Source organism: Triticum urartu, chromosome 4A, assembly GCF_056163025.1.
Source record: "Triticum urartu cultivar PI428250 chromosome 4A, HENAU_Tu73, whole genome shotgun sequence".
NCBI lineage: Eukaryota > Viridiplantae > Streptophyta > Magnoliopsida > Poales > Poaceae > Triticum > Triticum urartu.
This window is the reverse complement of record NC_141876.1, coordinates 140259947-140267892: the sequence shown is the minus strand read 5'-3', so window position 1 is coordinate 140267892 and position 7946 is coordinate 140259947. Positions and strand designations below refer to the sequence as shown.

The window sequence follows — 7946 nt, the reverse complement described above, 5'->3', positions numbered from 1 at the left end:
GGCAGCCACGAGGTAGGGGGGCGCGCCCAGGAGGTAGGGCATGCCCCCACCCTCGTGGTGGCCTCGGGACTCTTTTGGTTCATCTCCAGTACTCCATGGGCTTATTCTGGTCCAAAAACAATATCCGTAAATTTTCAGGTCAATTAGACTCCGTTTGATATTCCTTTTCTGTGATACTAAAAAACAAGGGAAAAAACAGAATCTGGCACTGGGCTCTAAGTTAATATGTTAATCCCAAAAATCATATAAAATAGCATATAAATGCATATAAAACATCCTAGATGGATAATATAATAGCATGGAACAATCAAAAATTACAGATACGTTGGAGACGTCACTGGTAAGCGTCGGTCCTAAACAAACGGTTTTTTACCCCTTTCCACGACGGCATTTGGAACCATCGCCAAGTGAGTGTGGGCGAGAGGGGGGTCCTTCCCACACGACCCAGAAACCGTTGGGGATATTCCCTCCTGGCACACACGCTCGGCAAAATGAGGTCGTGTGCGACCGGCGAGCACTCAAATACAGAAATATGTACAGTAGTGCTCAAAAAAATACAATTATACAGGCAAAATCATTTCTGGTCGTAAGTACATCCCACACAGTCAGTCACCACTAAACATTTCCATTCGTATATAGACCCCACACAATCACTACAAGGAAAACGTTTGCGCAAGGTGGCGTAACGCAAACAGTTTTGAAGAGAATGGCGTGTGTGATTGTTCATTGATCCAACATGGTTTATTCCTAGATACTTTGTGCGTTGCCTTAGGTCATCGCCCACGGTGTTTTCTCATTAACAGTTTGCAATAAGAAAACCCAATTAGGAAGCTAATTGGCCGATTAGCAGGCTAATTGGCCTATTATCAATAATCCACTTACTAATCTAATTGACATTCATATTAAGCACATAATATATTACATTTCCATATTAAGGAAGCAGGATTTCATAATTGAAATACATCGGAGTACAACATGATATAGCTTCAGTACACAGCTACCCCATTACACAACTGCACTGGCAGCAAGTTTCACATGCAGCATCTAGAACCTTTCGAAATTAGCATTGTCGGATTTTGGGTTCCGGCAAAACCCTTAAGGTTCGAACACTGGGGTGCGCGCGAAGATCTCCCCCTACCAACTCACGCCCTCAACCTCGCCATGATCTCTAAGGCTAACTCAATGACCTCGCAACACAAGGGACACAAGATTTATACTGGTTCGGGCCACCGTTGTGGTGTAATACCCTACTCCAGTGTGGTGTCCTGGATTGCCTCTCGGGCTGATGATGAACAGTACAAGGGGAAGAACAGCCTCCTGAGGTGAGGTGTTTTTGTGCTTGGTGGGTGTGAGGCTAAGGATGGAATGGCTCTGATCCAAGATGACGTCGATCCCCTAGCTATGGTGGTGGCTAGTCCTATTTATAAAGGCCCTGGTCCTCTCCCCAAATATTGAGCGGGAAGGGAGACAACAACGGCCAATTTGAAAGGGGACAACTAGTACAGCTTATCCTGACAAAAGTAGTCTTTGCCTGCCAAAGGCTCTGGTGGTGACGCCGCCTTGGGATCCACGGTGACCTCCGTCCTGCCGTCCTGCTGGTCTTGGTATCGTTGCACCGATATGGAAACCTTTTCCTGATGCCTCGGAACTCCTCGCCTGCGCTTGCCTCCTTAGCACCGGAGTGGAAACAAGGACACTGTGCGCGCTGGCGCCCGCCTGGCCTTGGTCGTCATGGCTCACATCACTGGAACCTCGCGAGGTTTGTCTTGCCTTGATCTCTCTGCCCCTCGTGAGCCAGCCTGGTGAGGCCGCTCCCGAGGAGGTCTTGTGTCGTCCGCCTCGCGAGGGTCTTGAATGCTTGTTGGTGAAGATGGGTCGTACGGGCCCGCTTGTAGAGCCACACCATGGGCCGTAGGTAGGCAAGTCTGGGGACCCCCGTTCCCAGAACACCGGCAGTAGCCCCCAGGCACAAGGCACGCTCGGGCTTGGCTTCGAGGCGAATCCAAAGGGAAAGTGTGGAGCGCCGCGTGCCCCAATATCCTACGGCCTTGGTCTATGTGTGGCGGTTGATTAGACGTGGGCGTCTCCGCTTCCCCATGCTGCCTCGGCAACTGCCCGACTTGACGAGTCCCTGCTGCATGCAAGGAAAAACCATCCTTATTACCTTAGACCGTGGAGGCCGGCGGTTGGCCTCCCCTTGGCTATAAATGGGAGGTGGGGCGGAGCCCCATCACCCGTCTCTCCTGTGCCTCTCCCGCTTCTTCTCCTTCCTTGCTCCACTCATTGCAGGTGCATCCATGGTGCCAATTCAGAGGTTCTCGGCCGTGGAGAAGGGCAAGGTTTCCCTCAACGAGCCCGAGCTGCTCCCGCCGAAGAAGAGGAGGCCCCATCGTCGCGAGATGGTCGTGAGGCCGATGGTGTCGCGGTCGTGGTACGAAAGGCTGCCTCCTGGGTACCCGTTGCCCTTGTATGCTCACGCCGATGATTCTGGAGGGAGGAGCGATGAGGGGCCCTCTCAAGCTTTGGCTGCAGCACGCCGACTACGACGCTCTGGCGATTGGAGCGGAAATTGAAGTCGTCGCCTCTAAGAGGATCTTCATGACCCGAGGCTGGGGCGAGATTGCCCGAGTCTGCTGCACAGACGGCGCCCTCGCTACCCACTGCGAGTATGACGGCACCTCCACGCTGTTCTTCAAGGTCTTCGACGAGGAAGGCCGCCGCTTGGACTGCTGCCCTGAAGGAGGTCACCAGGACGACGCAGCGGCGGGCGCTGGGCCTGCCGCAGGCCTCGCCTGCAGCTCCTCCAGTGACAGCGGCGACTCCTGGTGGTCCAGCGATTCTCCCGAGCTCGTGGAGTCTCCGGAGACGAGCGACGATAGCTACGTGCCCCCTGAGCTCCCGTCAGGCCGGGAGCAAGGTCGTCGCATCTGCCGCCATCGCCGTTGATCTGGATGGGGTTGGCGCCGGCCCTTCATGGCCCACTGTTGATGATGGCGTCGGCGACGTCCGGCACGTGTAGATAGCTCTCATGGGGATTCCTTTCCTTTTGTTCCCTGCAAGGAATCGAAATGGACCCTGCGGGGGCGTGCAAAGCGGCTACAACGCCTTTTGTTAATATTTTCCTTATTGTGAAAACTTACGAGCACATGCTCTACTGAGGCTCGGTCTCCCCCTTTCCAATCCCGCAGCAGCTTGGTGCTCTACGCCGACAGGTCCCGGTCCCTAGGCAGGCTGCAGCCATCGATGGTATGCCTGCTCGCGATGCCGTGGTCAAGGCCAGGAGGTGAGCGGCCCGAGGTCCAGTAAGAGCTCCTGAGGCGTGATGCTTAAGAGGTCCCCTTTAGCATGCAAGTAGCTACCTGAGGATGGGAAAGGGAGGCAACGTTGCCATAGCAGGGCAGTGAAAAGTCAAGAATCGTATGTCGTAGCACTGGGTTGGTCCAGGTACGAGACTTATCTTGGCATTCCGGAGCCGGCTTCAGGTGCCACACCGGACTTGGGTGTTGGCCACTTCTGGGCAGCTAGGTTAGGCCCGTGCGAGCCTCCCCCTATTCTCCATGTTCTTCTTGGTGCTCTACATCCTCAGGTCCTGGCCCTCGAGCAAGCTTAGCCGCCGCTAGTATGCCAGGTCGCGATGTCGTGGTCAAGGCCAGTGGTGAGGGCTGGAGAGCCAGTAAGAGCTCCTGAGTCGCGATGCTCAGGAGCCCCCTTTTAACGCGCAAGCGAATTGCATGGGAGAAGAGAGAGAGAGTCCGCGGTGCTGCCCGCGATAGTCCTCAGGAAGTTCCTGCAAGTTAGCGCGAGGAAGGGCAAAAATCTCCATGGTGATCGTTGGTCCGTCGCTGGCTTATGGGAGAGCCCCCGGGCATGTACAGCCCCGCCCTGACACGTGGCTTGCACGGCAGGGCTGGACGAGGTGTGTCCGGGCACTTGTGAGCCAGCGCGGGACTCACGAGGCCCTTCCTCAAGGCGGGTTGCGCCTGGTCTTGATTCTTGTTCGCTGTGTTGGTCCTGCGAGGTGGTCAGACAACCTGCGTCGAACGAATCTCCTGAGGTTATCGCGTGAGAAAGCCAAGCACCAATGGCCCCAGGAGGTGACGTGAACGGGGCTGGCCCGCCAGACAGAGCTCAGTCGTTGGATTTATCAACGCTACAGGGACGGGCCCGAGCACAGACGCCATGCCTAACCCTCTCACGTGAAGGGTCCTGAAGAAAGACGACCGGCGAGCGGCTCCCGTGGTGGGTGACAATCAAGTAGGTGATAGTCATAGATAGATTAAGCATGGAAGGAAAACTAGCTCAGGTAAATGCATGAACGATACGTGCCACCGGGTCAGGCCCGAGCAGCTTGGGGATGATGCAGCCCGAGGGGCGCCCCCAGCGAGGTAAGCTAAAGACGTAAAAAAGAAGGGATACATGCCACAGGGACGAACCCACGCGGCCTGGGAATGATGCAGCCCTAGGGGTGCTCCCAGCTAAATAAACATGGAAAATTTCACCTAGTTCCATTGATGAAGGGCTGTTGAGGCAGCTGAAGGTACACGGCGAAGGGGTTGCTCCTCATGAGCCACCGGGGCCCTGAGCCTCGGGAGGCTCTGGGGGTCCAGGTGGTTCCTTGAGGACCGTCGCCATCTCCTCCAGGACTGCGTGGTGCCTGTCCTCCTGACCCGCCATGACGCTCCGCAGGTTGCGCTGGAAGGCAGCAGCCACGCTCGGCAGGCCGAAAGGCATGCGAACGTAGCTATGAGGTGGACCTTCACAGCGCCCAACACACGAAGGCCAGAAGCGCTCCTGAGATGTGGCTCGGTTGAGCCCTGGTATGTCGATGCAGACGCGTAGCTCACCACCCTCGCCTGGGTGGGGAGCAACGCTAGGTGGGTGGCAGTCGCCGCGTATTGCTCTTGCTTCCTGAAGCTCCTGAGATACCTTGGTGATGAACTCCTGAGCGCCGGGCGCTCCTTGCACAGTGTCCTCCTAAGGGAGTCGTGCCACGAAGCACGCCTCCAAGTGGTGCCCGAGCACCTCCCTCGTAATGTTGGCAAGGTGTGAGGCCCTCCAAAAAAGAGCCCCCGAGCCCTACCCAAGGAGGGCGCCAGGCGCGCCTTCCTATGCAATAGAGGGAGGCGCCCCAGGTGTGGGTGCTGATCCTGACGAGGTACCACTTGCGGTGCCGCCCTCCCGAGGTTCGGCACGGGGTAGCTTCTTCTTCTTCTTGGGGATGACCTCAAGAGGGTAATGAGCTGCATTCTTGCTGGGGTCTTCGATTGACGCTGCTTGGAAGGCGCGCTCGAAGGAGCACACCGCTTCTCTTTCTTCGCAGGGGACTGTGATGATCCCGCCGCTCCCTAGCATCTTGAGGACGTTGTAGCCGTGGTGCGTCACTGCCATGAACTTGGCCAGGGCTGGATACCCGAGGATGGCATTGTACACCCGACGAATGTGGGCAACGTCAAAATCGATGAGCTCGGTGCGGTAGTTGTTGCATTCTCCAAAGGTGACCGGGAGGCGGACCTGACCTATCGGCATGGTGGAGCTGCCAGTCACGCCCGAGAAGGGCTTAGTGGGCTGAAGCTGATCGTATGGAACTTGAAGGTTGTCGAACGTCTCGACGGACAGGACGTTGAGCCCTGCGCCGCCGTCGATGAGGGTCTTGGTGACTTGCACGTTGCTGATGACAGGTGAACAAAGCATTGGGAGAGCACCGGCGGTGGCCGCGCACTTGAGCTGGTCTGCTGAGCTAAAGGTAATAGCGCACTTGGACCACCTGAGCGGGTGTGTAGCCTCGAGCTTGGGAAGAACCCCGTTCCCCTCGCGAGCAAACTGCTTGAAGATACGCTGTGAGGCTGGGGCTTGAGCTCCGCCCAAGATGCAGGCGATAGCACGCGGCTCCTGGAAGCCCCCAGCCCCCTCGTCTTGATGGTGGTCGTCGTTCCTTCTTGGTGGCGGCAGTGGAGGAAGCCCAGCATTGCCCTGAGGACGGTCCTCGCGAGGCTGATCCCTCCAGGCACCTTCGCGAGGCTGATCATGCCAATGGTCCTCACGAGGCCGGTCACGCCACTCCTGGCGTGGGCCCCGATCGTCCCAGCGTCCTCCGCCGCATCCTCCTCCATGGCCGTAGCCTAGGTCGTTGCGCCCGGGGCGTCGACCGAAGCGGCCGTCGCGCATGGCCCTGAGCTCTTGGCAATCGTTGGTGTTGTGGCTGTGTACATTGTGGAAGGCACAGAACGGTCGACTGCCCTTGGATGACTCAGGCTGGTCCCTGACGTGCTTCCTGTCTGGCTCCGCCGCGAGTACGGCCGCTCCCTTGCTCTTCACGTCCTTGGCCTTGGCTTTCTTCTCCTCCGGGTCGGCAACCGGGAGCTCAAGAAGGGAAAGGCGCCCTTCCTCAGCCCTTGCGCACTTGGTCACCAGGTTGAACAGCTCCAGGGATGTGCACAGTTCCTCATGGATGGCGAGCTCCTCCTTCATCTTGATGACACGGACGCCATCGGAGAACGCAGAGATGATGGCCTCATCCGTCACCTTGGGGATCTTGAGATGAATGTTGTTGAAGCGCTGGATGTACTTCTGGAGGGTCTCCCCTGGTTGTTGCTTGACGCGGTGCAGGTCACCCACTGCCGGGCGGCGGTCGCGAGTGCCCTAGAAGTTGGCGACGCAACGGTCGCGCATCTCGTCCCAGGAAGAGATGGAGCCGGGAGGCAGGTTCAGGAGCCAGGAGCGGGCACCATCCTTGAGATCCATGGGGAACCAGTTCGCCATGACTTTCTCATCACCGTTGGCCACCTCTATGCTCATCTCATAGAGCTGCAAGAACTCTGCGGGGTCGGGGGTGCCATCGTAGTGCGGAGGCAGGTCTGGCTTAAACTTGCCTGGTCAGGCGACGCTACGCAGCTCGGGGGTGAATGCGCGGTAGCCGACCGTGGTCATCAGGGGCCGCCTTGGAGGTGGAGCCAGGTCGTGGTGCCCCTGCATTGCCGTGGTACGTGGCGCATGGCCCTGTCGCAACAAGCAATCCTGTCGTAGTGGAGCTGGGAGTGGTGAACCACTTCCTTGGGGACGGGGAATCTCTTGGCAGCTTCTTTCCTCGTGCGCTGGCACGCGGCGCGGTGGGCCGCGTTGCTGGACCGCACATCTTGGAGCGAGGACGCCGCATTGGCGCGGCGGAGGCTGAGGTGCTCCCTGAGCCACACGCCTTGGCGCAAGGGTGCCATCTTGTTGTGGAGGAGGCGGAGGCGCTCCGTGAGCCACGTCACCTGCAGCTGGTGGAGGGCGAGGCAGCGAGAGGGACGGTGCAGGAGAGCCTCCCACAGCGCTAACATGCTCAGTGATGCGGTCCAACTAGTCCTCGTCGAGGTCGTCGACCAGACGGTAGCGCAGGAGCTCGCGTGCCATGAGCAGCGCGGCCTACGCGTCCGTGGGGGCGCGGCGAGCGTGAGATGACGAGCAGGCCAGAGTCAATGACGGGGTGGCGGTGTGGCCGTCCTGATGCACGGAGGGATGCAGCAAAGAGGCTTGCCGCTCGTTTGCCACCGGACCGGTAACGGCGTTTGCGGCGGGTGACAGAGAAGGACGGGGAGGCCCGCCGACGAGAGCCGTCTAAGCAACGCGGGCGGCCCAGTGCTCAGCGCGAGCTCGGCGAGTGTCGGCCACGAGCTTGGTGGAGTAATGAAGCGTGGGTCGACAAATAAGAAGGCTTCGGCGCACCCCTACCTGGCACGCCAAATGTCGGATTTCGGGTTCTGGCAAAACCCTTAAGGTTCGAATACTAGGGTGCGCGCGAAGATCTCCCCCTACCAGCTCACGCCCTCAACCTCGCCACAATCTCTAAGGCTAACTCGACGAGCTCGCAACACAAGGGACACAAGATTTATACTGGTTTGGGCCACCATTGTGGTGTAATACCCTACTCTAGTGTGGTGTGGTGAATTGCCTCTTGGGCTGATGAT

At 58.1% G+C, this 7946-nt stretch overlaps 1 protein-coding gene across 1 annotated transcript; it reads right to left on the bottom strand.

The window, feature by feature from the left end:
• Positions 1-5106: 5106 nt before the first annotated feature.
• Positions 5107-6165, bottom strand: LOC147975151 (uncharacterized). Its single transcript, XM_087520295.1, has one exon. The coding sequence runs from the start codon at positions 6163-6165 to the stop codon at positions 5107-5109; it is 1059 nt and encodes a 352-aa protein (XP_087376421.1).
• Between the last annotated feature and the right edge of the window lie 1781 nt (positions 6166-7946).